This window comes from Gracilinanus agilis, chromosome 5 (assembly GCF_016433145.1).
Source record: "Gracilinanus agilis isolate LMUSP501 chromosome 5, AgileGrace, whole genome shotgun sequence".
Classification (NCBI taxonomy): Eukaryota; Metazoa; Chordata; class Mammalia; order Didelphimorphia; family Didelphidae; genus Gracilinanus; species Gracilinanus agilis.
Genome location: NC_058134.1, coordinates 282449976 through 282471508, shown reverse-complemented (window position 1 = coordinate 282471508; position 21533 = coordinate 282449976). Strand labels below are relative to the sequence as shown.

The following is a 21533-nucleotide window of genomic DNA, read 5'->3' as shown; positions in this document are numbered from 1 at the left end:
GGATCCTGGTGCTAAGAAAATAGTCAATAAATATAGTGGAAATGAGTTCTCAGACGGCTGCTTCAGACAGTAGGTCTGGGTAAAAATTGGGTCTCTTACTTGATGGCGCCTCGCGCTCGTGGCGACCTGGCCTGCCCTCTCCCAAAGTTTTCCTCAGATCCTGCTTGGCTTAAACCCATGTCGAGCCTCCATTCTGTGAACAAAGGGGGCCCAGGGTGGAAACACCCTGCCAAAAAAGAAAGGGCTAGTGGCCAAGCTGGAAGGGCTCCGAGGGACAGCCAGGGTTCAACTCTCCTCACCTTCGTCAGTGACCCGATGATCCCGGCTATTCTGCCTCCTGATCGGGCCTTCTGAGACTATCCAGTCCAGCCGGGGTGCCACCTCCAAATTCTGGGCCAAGTTGTAGAAAGGGAAACGGACGAGTCATCAAAGCTGAGACTGGCCAACCAGAAAGAGGATGGAAGTCAATCCCAGGGAGGGTGAAAGACCCAGAAAAGAGGGAACCGTGCAGTGAGTAAAACTTTATTAAAACTTTTTACAAGCTACATGACCAAGATCAAGCGATTGAAACCATTTTTGTTTTTAAAAGGGGGAGAAGGTTGAAGGGAGGCTACAAAGATATTCCAAACAGAGGACAGAAACACTGTTATTTTAAAAAAGGCGAGCCTCGAGGCAAAGCCTGCCGGCCAATCCTGCCCCTTCCCTCCCTCCATTCCCAAGGCACATGGCGGCCCAGCTCTACTCCAAGACGAGCAGGGCTTAGACTGAATGGCTCTCTTGGGTAAGGACTGGCTTGACCCAAAATGGAGTTTTAACACGAGTAACATTTCCTGGGAGGGACGCAACACAGCGTCCCCATCTTCAGACTTGTCGCAGAGGAAGGCGAGGCCAAGGACCCCCGTCTGCTATGGGGCGGGGGGCAGGGTGTAGTGTCGCATAGATGCTAGCTCACTCCTAGAACGATGGCAGAGCTTCCTAACAACTCCAGCACCCAGCACAATACTCCGTACACAGTCAGTGCTCAATAAATGTTTTGTTTTTTTTTTAAACCCTTACCTTCTGTCTTAGGATCAATACTGAGTTTCGATTCCAAGACAGAAGAGCAGCAAGGGCGAGGCAATGGAGGTTAAGTGACTAGCCCAGGGCCACCCAGCTAGAAAGTATCTGAGGACAAATTTGAACCCAGGTCCTCCTGACTCCAGGCCAGCTAGCTGACCCTTGAATGTTTGTTGAATGATTGAACACTCAGAAGTGAGCAACCCTTGTAAAATGTGAAATGCTTCCCCATTAGGAACTGGAACCTAACTAAAAGCAAGCCGACTCTGACCCCATATTGATGCTGGAGAGCCAAGACTTCCTCGCACAGCGCGTTCCCTCCGCTTCCTGCAAAGCCAGAGGCGAGAGCCTGCCGGAGCGTCTCTTTGGTAGCTTTATTCCTTGGTTCAGCGCTGGCAGGACGTGCAGACACAAGTCCTGCTGTGGGCTTTCCGGGGTGTTCTCTGCCCGCCCGAGGGCCATCCAGCCAGAAGGGAGCCCTGAAGGAGCCCTAAAGGCCACCACATTCCCTCTCTTCCTCCCATTCTGCCTGGGCCTCTGCCCTCCGGCTGGTCTGCATAGGCCCAGGGAGGTCCTCAGCCTTTGGAAGGTTGTCTCTGGTTCCTTCATACATCCAGGCTGTTCAGATTGCACACACACACACACACACACACACACACACACACACACACACACACACACACACACACACTCTCTCTCTCTCTCTCTTTCTCTCTCTCTCTCTCTCTCTCTCTCTCTCTGATTTGGGTCGGGGTGGGGTGGGGGCCTGGGATCAATCCAAAGGGTCATTGGTGGTGCTAAGGATACAGGGAAGGATCTGGCTGGAGATTGGACATTTTTTTGGTGGGATTAAAGCGGCGGCCGGGGGTCCTGATGAGGTTGGGGAAGGGGTCCCACGGCGATGGCAGCGGCCAGGCCTCTTCCCCACGCAGCTCCGCTGTTGGGCCGCTCTCTAGCCGTCCCCTCCATCCTCCTGGATGAAAGCCGTCTGGAAGCCGGAGGCAGGCGCCCAGCTGTCTCTTCAGCCCGGGCCGCAGCAGCTGGGGGAACCCGAGGAGGAGCCTGAGCCGGGCCTGGCCACACACAGGAGCTCGAGGTCTGTCTGGGGCTTCAGCGGTCAGACGCGGTCGTGCCCCCCCCACTTCCCTGCCAGGAGCACCTTTCTGGAGGGAGTCCCTCGCCCGGCTCGGGCACAGCGCGCCGACGGGTCTCCTCAGTCTCCTCTACCGAACACCAACTCCAAAAGGGAGCTTTGTTTAGGAGCGGACACATCTATGGGGCCCACGCAGGGCCCCCAAAGGAGCTGTCTAACATGTCTGTAGGAAAAAGGGAGCACCCCGTTCCTCTCTCTCTCCCAGAGAAGCAGCCCTCAGGCAGGGCTGGAAGGGCCCCCCAGAAATGCCCCTCTCACACCCGTCTCCCCTTCCTATCCAACAAGCACTCGCATCTTCTGGGGGGTTTGGGGGGTTGCCCCCTTCCCTTGCCCGGGGATGACCGCCCAGCCTGGGATTACTGAGGACACCTGGGGGTTCTTCCGAGTTTGGGGGTGCCGCCGGCCACAGCGCTCCTCCACCGCTTGTTTCCCCACTGCTGCCCGCCCAGAGGGCAGTCTCAGAAGGATTTCAGAGTCCATGCCAAGAGGCCGTTTGGGGGGGCGTCTCCAGGGCTTTCTCCTGCTCCCAGTGGGATGGGGGGGCTCTGGGAAGCTGCCACCTCAGGAAGCTGTTCTGACCAATTCTCTTCTCTAAGCGAAGGGCACTTTCAAGAGGCTCCTGAAGGAAATCAAGGCAAGTCGGACAAGAAAAAGGCACTTGGCAGCTTGGCCCCCCGACTCAGGATGGAAGGCTTTTCTCTGAACCCATTGCTGGGGGGGGGGGGGAAGGGCAGCCCCCAACTGGCCAGTGACCAGCTGGAGCCACACACAGGCACGAGCGAGGATCCCTGAAACGCCTCCATTCCTTCGAGGGCAATGAGGGGACACCCCAAAGCTGAATGGGCTGCTCCCTTCAACGCCAGGCAGCTGAATAACGATCCGGAAGCTTTTCCTGGGAGCCCTAAAACTACTTCCTCATCCCCATGTCCCCATCTCAGAGGCACACGGCAGAAAAATCCTGCTCTGAGAAGACCATATCCTAGGATGCCTCTCCCACTGGCCCCCTGGATTAACGGGGTGCAGAGGAGGGAACTAGACAGAAAGAGGAAGAGGGGACAGACACACTGCCTGGTTTCTCTGGCCACTCCAAGGCAGGGGGGTCCCTGAGTGCATACAGGGGGAATTTGTGGGGGAAAAGGATGCAAGTTTTCAGAACAAAATGACACCAATGATCCCACTCCAACCGGCCCAGACGAAGCCAAGTGGCTTTTCTGGGAAAAAACCAACCAGACTGAGCTGTGAGCACTTCAAGGGTAAAGCAGGAGCCACTCCCGGAACGGGGAACAAGTGGAGGGAGTGAAATGGGGGCACTATTCGCTGACGTGCCGCGTTCCACAAGGAGCCCCGAAAGTCTTATGAGCAGAACCTCTCACTCTTGAGACTAAAATGGCTGACAAGGACAACAGTGTGATCCAAGGATTCTGGCCACGTGGAAGCAGGAACGTATTTAATTGTAAAGTAGTTCAGTCAAAGATCAAGAGGGAGCAATGCAAGTTCTCCTCCAAAGGCCCAATAAAACGTCATCGTGAAGCCATCGGAACCAAAGCAGGGACACGGGAAGCCCCAGAGAAGGGGAAGCTCTGCCCGGCCTCTCTAAGACATTTGTGCACTCGCGCTGACCAGCGGGGCTCCGGCCAACCACCCACGAGGGCGCCGCGAGGGGCCCCAACCAGATGCCGGGCCAGGAAAGCATTCGCGTGAGGAGCGCGGCGCGCCCATGTGCTTCGGTCGGCCCACACGGCCCAGCTTCCCGTGTCCTCACACCCCGGCAGCGTTCAGAAAGAGGCCCATCGGGCTCTCCGAAGAGGCGTCTCTGCGGCTTCTCGGGCTGGCCTCAGGAGACCCTCGGACACACGCGCCGGGTGCGAGGGCTCTGGAAGGGTTCAGTCTGTGTGAGAAGACCCAGGCGGCCCCTAAGACACTAAATGGTTCTGCACGAGCGAGCGGCACACCATGTCCTCCTCCTCGTCCTCCTCAAAGGACACGTCCGCAAAGATTTCGTCCTCCGCAAAACTGCTCCCGAGGCCGTACTCCTGCTCGTGGACGGAAACTTCGCTCGGTGTGAGGTGAGAAGATCCTTCCACGAAGTCGGCAAACCTGTAACACAAGGAAGAGTCGGGAGCACGGGGAAGGGGCCCGCTGCCTCGGGCACTCATCCGGGCTCTGAGAAGAGATTAGGGAGCAGCGCCTCGGGGTGAGCCTGGGCCTCAGGGTGAGCCTGGGCCTCGGGCTGAGCCTGGGCCTCGGGCTGAGCCTGGGCCTCGGGCTGAGCCTGGGCCTCGGGCTGAGCTTGAGCCTCGGGGTGAGCCTGGGCCTCGGGGTAGGCCTGGGCCTCGGGCTGAGCCTGAGCCTAGGGGTAGGCCTGGGCCTGGGCCTGGGGGAGCCGCCCACACCATCCAACAGATCACAAGGACGTGGTGTTAGCACTCCGGGTCGCCTGACTGAGGCCCCAGCACCGGCTGCGGTACCTTTTGGGAGACTGGATCCGAGACACGGCCTTCCACGCAGAAAACTCGGGGCTGGTGCAGTAGCCTCGGAGCTCCTCGAGGGCCTTGCGGGTCTCCACCTCCCCCTGGATCCGGTACTCTTCTTCCGTCAGGAGGCGAGGGGGGGTCGGCTTTTCCGCCACCTTACGCACCTTTCTGTGCTCGCCAAAATAACAGCCGAGAGATTAATGGCGCCCGTCCGGGCCTCCGGCCTTCCTCTCTCCTCCCTTCATGGCACCGAGGGTCGGGCTCGTCCTTCCCCTTTGCAGAGCCTCCCCGGCCACACTGGGGGGGGAGCGCCACGGCGCTGCCTCTTGCACCACCTAGTGGCCCGGAACGAGCGAGGCCACCCAAGCCGAATGGAATCTGTGCTTTCTGAAGAGCCTCAGGAGTGAGTGAGGAAGGCGAGAGGGAAGGCTGGGCTGCGCTAGTCACCTGTAGGTGCTGTAGAGCCACTGGACGGGGTACTCGAGGTTCTTGGTGCAGACGGCGAGGAGGATGAGCGCGCAGGCGATCTGCCGGATCTGGACGCCCGAGTACATGAGCAGCAGCCCCGTCAGCTGCAGGCCCCACGTGAGCAGGTTGATGCTGCGCTCGTTCTCCAGCGGGCCGTACTTGTAGCACACGCCGAAGCTCACGAAGCCCACGACGAGCACGTAACCTGGGGAAGGGCCGAGGGACACGGTGAGGCGCCACGCCTACACCCGCCGCGGAGAGGATGCTGCGGACGGTGGCTGAACCCACCACGGCGAAGGTGCTAACCACCTCCTCCTCGTTCCTGAGGGAGACCACCGGCCACTCTTTATCCTCCCCCAAAGGGTGAGCTGACCACCGTCCCCTACTTTCAGGAAACCCAATCTATGAAAATCTCAATTTCTTCCCCAACACGAGAAATTTGAGGGTGATTATTTGTCTGTTCTTTTCTTTAAAAATTAATCCAGTACCCGGTTCTTCGGATACTTTCCTCTTTAATAAACTTAAAATGATTATATTCATAAAGCCATTAGAAGTGTAAAAATACATCTATAATGCCAATGAAACAAGCTCGAACTCTGTGCCTAGAGGCACTTTAATTTAAGCCAGGCGGATAATCAAATAGACCCAGCGGACGTTGGGGCTAAGACACAAAGCCCAGAACCCACACAGGTGCAAGAGAAGAGCACGCCAGAACACTTACTCAGAAGGTAGTGCCAGTAAAACCTGCAGATGGTTTGTAAGTTCTTTAAAGCCAGCTGTATGAGGTACAGGGAAAAGGACCAGCCTCCAACGAGGATGATGTAGATGGGACTTTTCTAGAGTAGGAGGGAAAGCCAGAAGTTACCGCAAGGCCTGCTAGACCAGAACTGGGACATGTAAAAATGAAATGATGAGACCCAGCCCCAGCAAAGGGTCGCTGAGCCCTGCTGCTCTCAGAAAGAGCTGCATGTAAAAGGGCTTCAGAAAAATTTACCAAGAGCGCGGCTGCACAAGCAACAGCTGGGACACCACCATCCCCTGCTGAGCCCCCATGAGACACGAAAACAAATCTGACAGCCATTTGGTTCAATCACATATAAATACCTTCTGGACAAGGTTATTCAACCCCCAATTCCCATTTTCTAAGATGGCTTTTGAAATAAACCCGAAGCCCAGAGCCTTTGAGCTACCTACCTTGGGCATGAACCTGGACATCAGGAAAATTGCAATGAGCAGAGAGGCCAAAATCCCCAGGCTCATCCCAGTGGAGTAGTAGAAAATCTGACTTCTGCAGACAGAGAATGATTTCAAGACACGATTCAAGTTTATTTTCTGCATAAAGGGTCAGTTCCCTAGATCAATTAGTCTCTGTAGCTGTTAAATGTGGTTACTGGTACACATCATCCCCTATAGAATATGAAAACATTTAGGAGAAATTGCTCTATCTCTCTCCCTCTGTCTGTCTGTGTCTGTCTCCCCCTCTCTCTGTCTCTGTCTGTCTGTCTTTCCCTCTCTGTCTCTGTCTCCACTCTGTCTCTCTGTCTCTCTCTCTCTCTCTCTGTCTTTGTCGGTCTCTCCCTCTCTGTCTCTCTGTCTCCTTCACTCTGTCTCTATCTGTCTGTCTCTGCCTGTCTCTTTTACTCTCTCTGTCTCTGCCTGTCTCTCTCTGTCTCCTTCGCTCTGTCTCTCCCTCTATCTCTCTTAAAAATCACTCTGGATCTTGATTTACTTCTCTATGGACAGTTTATATCCCTACAGATCGTAACCTTCTCCAGAGTGGGGCCTGGCTCATTTCTGCCTCTGTGTCCCCAGGCTTACTCAGAAGAGTGTATATATATATGGGGGGCACTTAACAGATGTTTCTGGAATTGAACTGAATGGGTGCCATAAATTCGATGACAAGAGGATGAAAACAAAGAGGGAAAGGGGCGAACAGGTGGCCCAAACATGCCTCTCAGGCCTCTCAGGCCAGAGGCCTAGCCCAAAGCAGTGGGGCCTGGGTCTCATCGCTTGTGCTCCTGTCCTCACCTGGATTTGGCAATAATCTTGCTCATAAGAACGGGCAGGCAAAGTACCCACTCTCAGAGGAGGGAAGAGGGTCCCACAGTGAGTGGCCTTGCCCAGGGTCAGAGCCAGGACTAGGTCTTCCCAATGGCTCTTTCAGAACTCTTTCTGCTCAACAGCCCTCTTCAAGTTCTCGGTCACCACCAGCTTCCAAAGAAAGACTGGCAGGGATATCATAGAAGGGATTCCCACATGGAGGGGAAGGTTGGACTGGATAAACCCTCATTAAACCATCTACTAAGAAACTGGTGGAAGTAACCTATTTATGAACATGAATCCCTACCGTATAAATGATCACTAATTACTTTCATCTTTAATCAGTTTATTAATTAGCTGCAAAGTCTCTCTGCTGATACAAAGTACTATAGAAAGTACTATGAAGTTAAGTTCCTGGGAGTGTACCCAACAGCCTCCCCAGCACTCAGAACATCATCACATACAAAAGATGTATTTTTCTTACAAAAGATGATTTCTGAGGGCTCTCCCATCATCCATCTCCTTCGCCGTAGATGAATATCATAACGGCCAAATCGATCAAGAAGTTACGTTGTTGGCAATCTCACTGAACACAAGACAAATAAAAACCTCGCACTAGAAAATGGATGATTTCCCCATCCCGGGCAGAGGCTAGCCAAATAGATTAGGAATGAACGTGTTTATGGTTTTTATGGAAATAGCAAAGCAATTTAGTTTTGAGCCCAGCAGAGCTGCATTCGCTGAAGGGCAACCTACCTGCTTAATAAGTCCCCACAAAAGAAAAGCAAAAGTCCAAGGAGGAAAACTAGGAAGAGTTTGGGGTCAAATCCTGGGGGAAAAAAATAAACATATACTTAAAAGAAAGCCTGACTGTCTAAGGGAATACACAGAACAAGGTGACGTTGAGCCAATAAAGGAGATCCAAAACAACCCATGTAAACAGAAGCTTAAGTCCCGGAGGCAGGAAGCATGCTTTCAGGTGGCCCTCCCCACGCCCCTTCGGGCAAGCCTGTCGCTATCCCCGTTCTCCTGAGGAGCGCCGAGGCCTGGCGCCCCACAGGGGACAAGCTTGTCTAAGGCCAGACTCCTGACTCCAGGCCCCGACGCTGCTCCTCACTGAGGGGAGTGCTGAGCAGCACCCTGGAGAAGCCTGAGCGGCCCCCCGCAGGTCAGAGTCAGGGCTCTTCAGGACGGGTTGGCAGGGCCAGAGGCAGCAGTGCATCCCCTCCTGCAGAGGGCACCTCTCAGGCACACACGGTGCCATTTTTTTTTTTAAACCTTACCTTCTGTCTTAGACTCAATGCCATGTATTGGCTCCAAGGCAGAAGAGTGGTCAGGGTAGCCAATGGGGGTCAAATGACTTGTCCAGGGTCACACAGCTAGGAAGTGTCTGAGGCTAGATTTGAACCCAGGACCTCCCTTCTCTAGGCCTGGATCTCAATCCATCGAGCCACCCAGCTGCCCCCACGATTTGAGTCTTAAAACCTACCTTTGTTTCTTTCTAAGCATCTATTCTTTCCCTCTTGATGCTTAAACACTTCACTATACCTACTTCGGATGGCAAAACCCAGAGAGCAGGAAGCATGCCAATCTTTCTGATGTGGCCTGAATAGCAGGGAGCACATCAGAAGTGGATCCTGACAGCCAGGGCGCAGATCTTCCCCCGCCTGGCCGAGGAGGCAGCCCCCAACCCCAGCTCCTCTGCCCAACTGGGGAAGCCCAGGGGTCAAGTCCTGCAGAGAACATTTGCCTTTTTCAGTGTGCTGGCTCACTTAGCTAAACTGTTTCTTCCCTTCTTTTCTCATTTGTTAGAAAGGAGCTCTCTGAGGAGGATCATGATGGGAAACGCCAATGACGTAAAAACAAAAGATTCCGACAAAAAGCGACTTTAAACATTTTACAGAGCCCTCTCTGATCTAATAAACAGCCACAAAGCGCAGCGGCCAAGGAGCCGAGGCATTCTCGTAGCTTAACTCGCCGAGCAGCACTGGAGGGGGGGTCCTGAGCCTGCTGATCACCAGCGGAGCCTTGACTCCAGGCCGAGGTCCGAGCTGCCTCTGCCCCGGCCCCCGGACGTGCCAGGGAACACTTACTTCGGGCCAGACTGATGCTGTACTGTGTGTCTTTTTCCAGGACCTCCACCTTGAGGCAGACCTTGGTGCTGTAGAGGTCCACGTTGACGTAGGTGTCGTTCAGCTTCTCCTTCAGGAAGGAGGAGAACAAGTTCCAAAGGCTGAACTGCTCGAGCTCCTTCAGTTTTTCTTCATTTTCCACTTGGGTGACTCTCACTACCCTGGAACTGTTCACCCGGATCTGAAGTCCGAGGGGTTGGGGGCAAGAAAGAGAAGGGCAGGTGAATTCCCAGTGTCTACAAATGCAGACACAATATTAAACTCCCAGCACCACAAGACTAATCAGAAGTGTTCAAAGATACAGAAATGAAAAGAAACTGGACAAAGAATGTTTTTTATGTGTAATAACGTGGAACAGACTAACTCGCTATTACAGTGTCTCTGGAGCCACCATTAGTTACAGAGAAAAGACTCTTTCAAATTGAAGGAGTCATCAATATGACTATTTACAAGAGATTTTACAAAACCCAGGGCAAGAGCATTAAGCAAATTGGCAGGTTCAGCCAGGGCCTGGAAACCAGAAAATGCTTCCAATGGGTGGGGAGAGATTCTCCTCACTGTCTGCCACAAATCACTGATTCCGGGGACACGCTGGTCACACACACTCGGCATCAAACAATAAAATAAAGAAAACTAGATTAAAAAAAGCCCAGCCAGCAAATCACCTTAATCATCCCCCCATGACTAATGCCATCATAAGCTGCTCCACTCAGCAGCAGTAAGAGTGAGCTGAAGTGGAAGGAACAGGCACCCGTTTCCAAAAGGCCTCATTTTGTTCAATCACTATTAGAGCCAGATGCATTGGGTGCCGGCTGACTTGATAGTGTTATGGGATAAATGACCAAAATAACTCTTCTGAGGGGACATCCTGGACTCGGTGTGTTTATGAAAATTACACTTGTGTGAAATCAAAACAGAATAAGGAGCAGCAAATCAAAGGTGATTATAACAGTGTGGACACACAAAGAATCTCCAGCTCAACAAAATAAAGAGATCTGTGAAATGGGGAAGGGGTGGGTAGGAGGGTGCAGGCGCCTGCCCACCCCTTCCCCATTTCACAGATCTCTTTATCCTGCCATGGCAAGGCCTCCTTGAGACAGAGGAAATATGACACAAGGAAACATTAAGGAGTATGGATGCTTCTATGTGCCCCAAGAGCGAGGACCACCTCTTCACATTTCTTTTGGATTCCCCCCACAATAAGTAACTATAACAACTCCCAGCCCCCAGGAGTGAGGAGTCAAGTGGGGTAGTCAATAAGAACTAATTAGTAGTGGGATGTAGGGTGATACTGAAAAGGTTATCAGAAATTAATTCCTTTTCCCAGAGGCCTACACAAATACAGAGCCTTGACTATCTGCACGGCGATGACACCTCCAAAGGTCTGCAGGTAGCTTACCATCACTCGGGTCCATAATTCATGCCACCTTGGAACAAGGGTGTTCTTATAACAGAACTGCTGGCTACTAGTCTCATAATAAAACTGGGATTCCTGAAGCATTACCACTTGGACTTCGATTCCGGCTTTAAGCAGAAAGAGAGGAAAAGAAAATGTTTAGGCATAGCAACAGATAAACATTCAAATCATTCCTTAATTTTTTCTTGAAGCTTGTATTTCATAAGGGATGGCAAACAGATTAAAGGACAGAAAGCTTTGACAAGTCTGGCTTTGTAAACATTACAATTTCAGACAAATACCGTTAACTCAGAAACAATGTGGAAACTAGCAAAATTTCTGTACTTACAAGAAGGCAGTAGCCATTGATTTTAATGCAGTTCAGTTTTTCAGCCTTTCTGTTTCATCCCAAAGAGCTTAGGAGAAGCTAATTGTTATATCTGCTTCTGTTCTCCTTCATTTAACAACTCGGGTTCCTTAGGGAAATCTCAGTCGATTTGGTACTCAAAGATGGCCATTGCGCTCCGTGTGAAACAACCTCCCCACTTACTCCTCCCAGGCTTCCCTTCCTTCCCATCTCCAGCCAGCAGCAGCGCCTCGTTCAGAAACCTCAAGAAATGGTCCTTTGAAAGGAGCCATTCGGCAAGCACTGGGGGGGCAAAAGCGTTTTTCTGAGGATGTAGGGACATGGATTATAAACACGGGGAAAAGGAATTAAGATGCAATTCTCCCCAAACCTTGTCCATTCTGTTTGCTGATGCAAAGCCCGTGTAGCTATATCTACTGAGGGAACAGCAGCCCACGTACACATCTCAGGGCCGAGTGATTCTGGGAAGTGAATCCTGAAGCTACACAGGCCAACAGCAAACCACTTACAAATGTACCCTGGTCTACACAGTAACTTAATTGCCCAAGAGAACTATTCGGTAACATTAAAAAATAAAGAGTAATGTCAGGCACAAGACCAATAGCTATAATAATTTACTTTAAATCCTTTTCAGTCAATTCATTAAAGCCTTGAGCGGCATGCACACCTATTAACTAAAGCTCATCCAAAATCCTTTTGGATTCACCCCCTTTCTCTCCTATTGCACCACGAAATGTCAGAGTTGCACACTCGAGGAACAACTAGGTGGCTCAGTGAATAGAGAGTCTGAGCTAGAGATGGAAAGTCCTAGATTCAAATCTAACTTTAAGGTACCTACTAGTTGTGTGACACTGGGCAAGTCACTTAATCCCCAGTGCCTTACCTTCTATCAATACTAAGTATTGTTCCCAAAGCAGAAGAGCAGTAAGGACCCCAGTGCCTAGTCCTTACTGCTCTTCTGCTTTGGGAACAATACTTAGTATTGATAGAAGGTAAGTGTCTAAAAAAATTTTACACATTTTAAAACCCACTGATATTCTCAAGAGTGAAGATAAAAATAACATGTGGCAATGGCATCAGGCCTTTTGAAAAGCATTAGGTCAAGAGAAGCTCCATTTGTCTCTAAACTAGCTTTTTCAAAAGCCCTTAGATGGCATAGCCGCCCTGAGGAAAATGTATGCCTGTGGGCATAAGAAAGAGAAACTGCAAAATTAAACCATCCCTTTAAAATTGTAGAGAGCCAATTGGAGAAATAGGGTCAGGATAGGGCCTGTTATCTGGATTCCCTACGTGACCAATCCAGGCTGAGGCAGTCTTTGTATTTGGTCCTGGTCACCTAAGCCCTGAAAAGCTCTGGTACCAGCAGGTTGGTTAATCCAAAAACAACTTGACCCCTCCAAGAGGCTATTGGGAGTCATTTAGAGAAAAAGAGTTTGTAATAGATGTTTTATCTGGATCCATTACAAAATCATCGGCAAGTAAAACTGTGTGTATGATTTTTCTGCACTACATTTCAGGTAGCAGACCGAATGGGCCATCTAAGGAAAAAATCTGAGACTCCTCTTTTGACTCATTTTTAGATCCCCACCTTTTCTCAATATTCTTATTGGAAAGCTTTGAGTCCTTAGCAGACCAGCAGCTACTGAGTTAACAATTTCTCTCCTTGATAATTAAGAAGCCTGAACTCTAAAAAATATATTACTTAGAGTCCCTCCACCGCTGCCTCCTCCTCCTTCTCTTCCTCTTCCTCCTCCTTCACCTCCTACTCCTTCTCCTTGTCCTTCTCCTTCTCTTCTTCGTCCTCACTATCATCATCACCATCATCTTCCTTCTCATTCTTCTTTTGCTCCTGCTCCTGCCACTACTGCTTCTACCCCCATTCCCTTGGAGCGGACCATCCTGGTGCCTCTTTTGTGAAGCGGCGGCTGAGGAGACCCCCGGACTCGCCATGGCCGACGAAAAGCCGAAGGAAGGAGTCAAGACTGAAAACAACGACCACATTAATTTGAAGGTGGCAGGGCAAGATAGTCCGGTGGTGCAGTTTAAGATTAAGAGGCACACACCACTTAGTAAACTAATGAAAGCCTATTGTGAACGACAGGGTTTGTCAATGAGGCAGATCAGATTCCGATTTGATGGGCAGCCAATCAATGAAACAGATACACCTGCACAGTTGGAAATGGAGGATGAAGATACAATTGATGTATTCCAGCAGCAGACAGGAGGCATTTACTAAAAAGAGAACCTGCAACTCTACTCCAGAACTGTGCTCCCAAGGAAAACAATACATTCACAATTAGAAAACCAAGATTTGGTTCCTTCACATCCTGACTACTGCAGTATAGTTTTCTCTCTTCTTTGATTCCCTTCCCCCATTCCTTTATTGTACATAAAGTAACTGGTGTATGTGCACAGGCATAATGCGTATTTTTTTTTTTTAACTAAATGGCTGATGGTATGTTTTGATCAACATCAAATGGAGATGGGGAGGGGGAAAAACAAACTGGTTCTGTGAAAATATCCCTATTCTCCATTAGTGGCATGCTCATTCAACTTTTATCTTTATATTCCAGTAAGTTATTTTGCTCTCACTGTTTAACAACAACAAAAAAAAAACCCACAAAAAAAATCCTTGCATACCTTGTTTGATTGGATAATTTTAATGTTTTTCTTTTATCATTGTAAAACCAAGGACGATTTTATAACTTTTTTGTACGTAGCTGTTACATGTAGGGCAATCTCTGTCTCTCAGTAGGGATAAATTACTATAAAGAAAATGATCCTAGATAGTTTCCCCTTCAAGTCAAACATCTTGTTGTTTAAATAAACTTCTTGTTTAAAATAAAAAAAATATATATATTACTTAGATAGTCAAGACTGGACACAGACAAGGCCAAACAAGACCTTATCTGACCAGGTGCAATCCTGTAAATCAAGGCAGAACGCAATTAGTAAAAATCTCCATGAAATATGTTTCTGCTCCCAGAATTAACCCCCTACTAATTGGTGGTTGGAATTTGGTCCTTGTCCTTGTACCTATATCTCTACTTTTTAGACTTTAATGGGTTGTGTATGACTTGTAACCCCTTCATAGCTATGACTCTTTCTTTGTATTCTTTGTTTGAAACCAGTATAAAATAAACTCAAGAACTCCATGAAGTTGGAGCAGCTATGAGCTAAACAATTAGTCTGGCTGTTCTCAGTTTCTGTTTCCTGTCTTTTCAATCCGACGCCATTAAACACCACTCAGGACCCCCAAAAATATAGAGAGCTGGCTCTCTATATAAAATCTAGTCTCCATTTGCCAAAGGCTCTCACCAGCCCCAATTGGGGGGTTGGGAAGGAGTTAGGAAGACCCCTCCCCAACACAGCATCCTCCAGAAATCAGCATTTGCCTGCTTCTGCAGGTCAGGAGAGCAAAGGTGCCAAGGAAGCCTAAGGGAGCCAATATTTGGAAATGCTCACCACACAGGCTATGGCCGGAAACTCTGCTAACTCAGGCTGGTCCACAGTTCACTCTTTAGTGTTTACAGAGAAAAGCTGGCACGATGCCCAGAATTGGCACAGAGTGCCCTGAAAACAAATGACAAACAAAAGCTTTCCCCTCTTTCCTCCACCCAAGGAACTGTTTTGTCCTTCTCCAAACAGCTGGCCTGTGTGCCAGAAAGCAATCAAGACACTCAGGTCCAACTTCCCTTGCACCACAGACTGGAATCTGGCTCCTAGGCCAGCTACTGAACTGGTGTGCAAAACTCTCAGTGACCCCCAAAGGTCTGATATAATCATGTTCATTTCCCCCAACTATGTATCACCAGCTCAGTTGGCTGTCATTCTCCTTTGAGCCAACAAATGCTAAGGTTCTACAAGGTACCACACAGGACATGCACTTTACTGCAATTTGAGGCACCATGATCTGGGGGAAAAGTAGTGTATTTGTAGGAGGGTTGTTTTTTTTTTCAACCTCTGCCTCTTCCACTTACTAGTTCTGGGATGAGATCTAACCTGTTGCCTCATCTGTAAAATGGGTATCATAATCCTTGTGGGCCTTCCCTCTTATGGTGGTTTGGAACACCAAATGAGATGATGAACACCAAAGAGCCCCACAAGCAGAAGAGTCTTCTCCATCAATACTGTTGCCCTCTCTGATTCGCCTAACACTTTCAATGGCATCACCATTTTCTTTGCCACCTCTGGTTCTAACCGCAGAGGCATATTTAACGTTCCCCCTTTCCTTTCTTGCTTTCACATATTCCATCCCTTCCCCAGTCTTCTTGCTTCTATCTTTTACCAGCACCAGCACCAATCCATTCTACCCACCTCTGACTTAGCACCTACAACAAACAAGTCTCTGGGGGTTACAAAGGGCATCATAACAGAGCTGCTGAGAGCCAGCCCCCCAAAGCAGAGAACATATGAAAGGAGAGTAAGCCCAGGCAGTTTGGGGAAGAGGAAAGCACAGATGACCAGGGGTAATGGGAGAGGCTGACCCTCAGGAAACCAGGAAGAGAAGGACCTTGAAGAGGAATGGTACTACCACCCACCTCAGAATACCTCTCTGACAAGGAAGGCCTCACCGAGTGCTCTTTCTTCCTTTTTGTTTTTTTTATGTCACCATAAACACTGCAGTTTACAAAGAACAGAAAAGAGGGCTGCACATAAAACTGTCTACTTGGGTTTAAATCTGGTCTCAAGACACTTCCCAGCTGTGAGACCCTGGGCAAGTCACTTAACCCCTCCCCCCCACTGCCTAGCCTTTGTCGCTTGTTTGTCTTAGAATTGATACTAAGACAAGAGGTAAAGGTTTAGAAAATAAATGAAATCTTTATTGCTCCCTATCAGTTCTTACTCCTCTACCAAAAAGGGGAAGCCCACCCTGATAAGCACTTTGCTGTGTGGAGAAACATCGCAACCCTTTCTGAATCTCTACTTCTTCCCTTCTGTCAAGACCTAAGAAGCACAATTCAACATCCCTCTTGGGATGTCTTAACTGGCCACTACAAGGAGGCCCTCTCAACTTTTTTCCTTTACATCCATCTGGGTCTTGGGTAAACCCCCAAGTTTCTCTGAATCTGTCAATGTCATTTCTTACAGTGTAATAACATTCCCTTAAACTCCTTTCTCATTTCTATCAGAAATCTTTGTCATGCTCTCTGGAAGCAGGAGATGGACACTGAGTTCAAGGAACAGCGAGGTGGGCTGCCTGGCTGGAATGGAGATAGGGTGAAGAAGGCAACGTAAAATAAGCCTGCAGTGGAGAAATGGTCAAAGGATATGAACAGGCAGTTTTCGGATTTAGCAATCAAAGCTACCCACAGTGATATGAAAACATGCTCTAAATCACTATTAATTAGAGAAATTAGTCACATTATCAATCGGGGAATGGCTGAACAAACTGTGGTATACAATGGTGATGGAATACTACTGTGCTATAAGGAATGATAAACAGAATGATTTCAGAAAGAACAGGAAAGAATATCGACAGATGCAAAATGAAGTGAAAAACCATAACACAGTAACAATACTGAAAAATGATCAACTGTGAATGACTTGGCTATCCTCGGCAATGATCCAAGACAATAAATCCAAAGGACTTATGATGAAAAATGCCTCGAACTTCCAGAGAAAGAATGGTATGTGAATGTAGATCAAAGCATACTTTTTTAAACTTTATTTTTCTTGGAGGGAGGCACTGTGTTTTCTTTCATAATGTGACTAATTTAAAAATATGTTTTGCATAACTGCACATGTAGAACCTAGAGCCATGGTGGCGAAGTTACGGCATGTGTACCAGAGGCAGCATTCAGAGCCCTCTCTGTGGGCACATCTGCCATTGCCCCAACACAGAGCTCGCCAGAGTTTGTTACTAGAAAGCCAGAGGGATTTGGGGCTGGGCTGCTCCTCTCTCCCTCTCCATGGGCACCAGAGGACATTTCTCACATCACCCCCTCTTCTAAAAGGTTCACCATTGATGTCCTAGAGCAAACTGCTTACCTTCTCAAGGAAGGGGAGGAAAGAGAGGAAGGTAGAATTTACAACTAAAAAAAATTTTTTTTTAATGATTTTACATGTAATTGGAATAAAATATTAAAAAACAAACAAACAACAACAACAACAAAAAAAAAACACCAAGCCTGAAAAGAGGCAGAGGCTCAACTGGGAAGGACTTGATAAACCAATTTGAAGAGTTTGTATTTTATCCTAGAGGAAAATGAATCATTGAAGTCTCTTAAGCAAAGGAGTAACAAGATTGAATTTTTTCACCACCCCTACCATTCCCACAGCCATTCCTATATATAATTCAGGTCTCTAGCAGTACGGCAATAATCACAATTCATATCTCCCAGCTTCTCAAGGAATCACCCCACTCTAATCCATCCCATACAGTACTATCAAAGGAATGCCTAGGTGACAACATGTTACTGGACTAAACCTCCAACAATCCCCAAATATTTGGCCTGGCACAATCTAATACTCCAACTTACCCCATGCTTCAGTCAAATAAGGTTATTCAATAGCCTAAACAAGTCTTGGGCCCCTTTCTGTAGGCTCATGCTGTTCCCTAAAGCTCTGCTCCAGTGTCATGTAGCCTTTCTTCAGGACCTAAAGCCCCAAGCTGGCAGTGACCACTCACTCAATGACTCTTCTATGTTTATATTCCAATTAGCATCATCTATACTCCACGTCTCCTACTCAGGGAGCTGGGGAAGCCTGTGAGAAGAAGTAACAAAAGGCTGCCTGGGCCAGCCACAACTTCATGCCATTTAATAGTTACTCTCACCACTGCCAGCAGATCCTTCTCCTCAAATCTGTCTGACCTCCTACTCTGCTGTTTCAAACATTCTCTCTTTTGGAGCTCCTCAGAGTCCTACTGTCTATGTTACTGAGAGGTAAGGCCATCTCCAGACACACACACACACACACACACACACACACACACACACACACACACCTCTCCAGCTTTCTGGCCAGAAATGTTTGTCATTACCATCTAACTAAGTTTGTTTACTGGGTCAAAAGAGTTGTCCCCCTTCTGACTAGCTTTTAAGTTGAAGTTATGCTTTACAATTATGCTTTGATCAAAACCTAACAGTTGAACTAAAATTCATATTTTGGATAATCAGCTATCATTAAGTTCGTGAGGCATTTCACTTCTACTATAAAATCTTCTCACTACTTTGCTATACAAATTGGTTCTGTTGTATTGTTTTATAGTAGCTCACTTAATTTTGAGAAGCTAGGCATAGTTCTTTTGGCCTGGGTTGACTGGCTAAATTATTATGCTAAAGGTACATGGGTGAATCTTTGCTTTGATGTGCTTTTAATTAATTTTTCATTTTTCCCTTGCAGTACTGTCATTATTGCGCCTTATGGGGTATGTTCTATCCCTTACACTAAGATAGTATTAATGGTTTGGGTGTACTGAATATTTGTATGGGTATTTGTCCACATCCCATCAACCTCTGACAGCTCTCCTACATCTTTTAGAGTGCCTCACTCATTGCCTGCCCTTCCCTTGACATTCAGTCATTCTTTAATTCAGCCTCTTGACTCTATAGAAGCTGCTTGCCCTAAAAATCATTTAAGGCTCTTGACAATGTGGTTATACTGCCATTCCAGCCTAACTTTGCATGACTAATGCTTACCTTACCAAGAAAATCAAGGCCTCTTCTCCCCTTCTTTCCCTCTCAAAGTCTCTTGCTGGCTCACCCCTCACTCACCCCTGATATGGTAGCCCTTCTCTTTGCCACCATCAACCCTCTCTCTACATGTGACCTTGAATCTGTCAACTCTCTTCTTTGGTCAACTTCTCCTTTATCACCCTCTCTTCTTCCTCTTATCCTAAACTTTCCCCTACCTTGTTGGCTTCAGCTCTACTGCCTTCAAATATGCCCAAGTCTTCCCCATCCTTATGAAACTTTCACCTGACTCCACTATCCCTTAATCTACCATCCTGTATCTTACTCCCTTTCTCAACTAAATTACTAGAAAAAGCTGTCTAGACCAGGTCAAGCATGTCCCTTCCCAACCCTTAGATGGTCTGAACCAGAATGAAACACAATTGAGAAATATTTTATGAATAAATAAAAATCAGTAAAATACAGATATTACATTTTAAAATAAATATGTGGTCTGCAGACTTCCTTATGGGCAGTTTCACTTGAGTTTGACACCACTGGTTTGTTCTCACTCCACCACCCTTTGCATCTGGTTTCTGAACTCATTACTCAAAGAAAATTGCCTTAATTACCAAATCTGATGATCTTTTCTCAGTCTCCATCCTCCTTTACATCTGTGTTGACCACTCTATCTTCCTGGGTACTTTCTGCTCTTTGGGTTTTCCCAGCACCATTCATTCCTCATACACATACTACATACCCAATTATTCATGGGCTCCTTTATTGCTCATTCCCAAATCATGTCCCCATCCGTGAATGTTGCCCAAGTTTCTGTCCTGGGTCCTCTTTCTCTTCTCTCTCTTGTGGATCTCATCAATTCCCTTAGGTTTAATTATCATCTCTATATATATGTTTGTCAATTGAGTAATAGATTCAGTTGTCTCCAGTGGAGGCCCCTCACAACTTCCTCATCCCATCTGTTAAAATCTTTCTCCTATTTCATGGTTCAGCTCAGATGCTGTCTTTGATGAAGCCATCCCTAATTCCTCAAGCTCAAAGTGTTCTCGCCCCCCCCTTTAAATTTTCCCAGACCCCTTGCATGGATCTCCAATCTGATCCATCACACTCTACCTTAGAGTATAGCTTTTGGGGTGTCCTAGGTGCCCAGGATTGCAGTGACTTGTACATGATTGATAAACGTTTGTTATATTAAACTGTAAGCTCCTTAAAGTTAGAACTTAGTCTTTAATATTTCTATTTCCTCCACAGGACAATCTAATGAATGTTTGCCAATATCTTAGTCATTTTCTCTTTCTGGCCTCCGGTTTGCTCAGTGCGAGATACCTGGAATAAGCCAGATAAGAGCCTTTGAAAGCCCGAGCGTTTGCCTAGAGAGAGATAGCCCAGGCGCTCTATCACTACTCTCTTCTCCTTCGGCTCCAGGAGGCCTGGCTAGCTTCCTAAGGTACCCCATTTGGAGTTCTTTCCAGCAGAATGCAACGTGAGCCTCCAGTCAATTCCGCCTCCCAGGCCAGAGCCTAGCACCCGTGGGAGAAGATGCATTTCAGCTCAAGGCTCGGTGACAGCTGGGGGACCCTGCTTTCGGCTTGGGCAGTTTTGAGGGGATAACCTTCCCTTCTGCTTTCCAGAAGCAACTGCGTAGTCTCCTCCTCCTCTCCCAGTATTCAGCCCATGCTTGATAACATCACAGATTTCAATCTGGAGGAACCCGAGAGCTCCCAGCCTCTCTTCTTCTTCCATTAGCTAGAGCCCTGGGTTCGAACCCCGGCTCCCACACTTTCCGCCTGGGAGCCCCAGGATCGGTTCTTCTCTTTCTCCGCTGCCCGGCCGCCCCCAGCGGGGCCTCGCGGGTAACGTAACGGCCATGCTCCGGGGACCAGCCCAGCCACCCGATCCCGGTCTAAAAATACCACCCTCCTCCCCTTTGCGGCTGCACCAAGCCTGCAGCCACCGACACGCCAGGCAGTACCTGTGCTGCAGACGAGGCAGCCGCCGAGGAGCAAGCGCAACCAGGCCGTGCCGCCGCCCCAACCCAAGGACCTGGAAGAGACCGGCGGCGGCGGCGCCACTTTCATTCCTCCCGCCATGGTCGCCGCACGCCACCGCCTTGTCACGTGATCACTTCGGCAACTATCCCCAGGACTGACGGTCGCCCGAGCCTATTGGGGAGGAGGAGCCGCGAACAAGACCCGCCCCCTACCTACCCAAAGCCCGAATGGGTGGGGCCCCCGCTTTCAGCTGCCGTCTGGGTCCGCGTAGGAAGTACGCCCTCCTGGTAACTGACAAGAGAGGGAGGGCGGAGCCTGCCTCTGGCCTATTGGAAAAGAGATCAACTACAGGAAGATGCCGCCCCCCAACAACGTGCTTCCTCCGCAATTTATTTAAACAATAGGGATGATTGACATAAGGGTGACCAATAGATGACTCGAATGGGCGGGCACTTCGAGATCTTAAATTTGCTCCATCCTTCCTGGTTTTCGCCTACCTTTTAGCTCCTAGGTTTATTGTTGTACCTATCGTTCTGACACTCCTTTCATTTTTGGCCCCTTTTTTCCCTTCCATCTTGTTGTACTCATGGAAATTTGGCTGTTCCCAGAAGAAATTGCATCAATGGCCTGCACCCTCCTCCTCTCTCTAACCCAAATCCCCCCTTACTTTAACCCCTCTCCAGCCCTAATCCTCACCTCTGTCTCTCCGTCTCTCGCTGCCTCTCTCCCTCCCGCCTTCTCTCTCTCACCCTCCCTCCCTCCCTCTCTCCAACCACCATCCTACTGACGCCTCATTGCCACTTGTATGGTGCGCTCTGTGTG

At 48.7% G+C, this 21533-nt stretch overlaps 2 protein-coding genes across 3 annotated transcripts; one reads left to right on the top strand and one right to left on the bottom strand.

Moving 5' to 3' along the window:
* Nucleotides 1-1809: 1809 nt before the first annotated feature.
* NEMP1 (nuclear envelope integral membrane protein 1) lies at nucleotides 1810-11408 on the bottom strand. Its single transcript, XM_044678105.1, has 9 exons — nucleotides 11270-11408; nucleotides 10723-10847; nucleotides 9285-9504; nucleotides 7948-8020; nucleotides 6346-6439; nucleotides 5873-5987; nucleotides 5131-5356; nucleotides 4678-4851; nucleotides 1810-4306 (listed from the first exon to the last, which is right to left on the bottom strand). Exons 1-9 carry the CDS (start codon nucleotides 11406-11408, stop codon nucleotides 4123-4125), a joined length of 1350 nt encoding a protein of 449 aa, XP_044534040.1. The 3' UTR covers nucleotides 1810-4122.
* A 1454-nt stretch (nucleotides 11409-12862) lies between these two features.
* Nucleotides 12863-13863, top strand: LOC123249121 (small ubiquitin-related modifier 2-like). Of its 2 annotated transcripts, XM_044678108.1 has the most exons (2): nucleotides 12863-13188; nucleotides 13246-13863. In XM_044678108.1, the coding sequence occupies exons 1-2, from the start codon at nucleotides 13035-13037 to the stop codon at nucleotides 13320-13322; spliced, it is 231 nt and encodes a 76-aa protein (XP_044534043.1). In that variant the 5' UTR covers nucleotides 12863-13034; the 3' UTR covers nucleotides 13323-13863. The 2 variants fall into 2 exon arrangements, with proteins under 2 accessions (XP_044534043.1, XP_044534042.1); XM_044678107.1 differs by having other exon boundaries at nucleotides 12863-13863.
* The last annotated feature ends 7670 nt before the right edge of the window (nucleotides 13864-21533 follow it).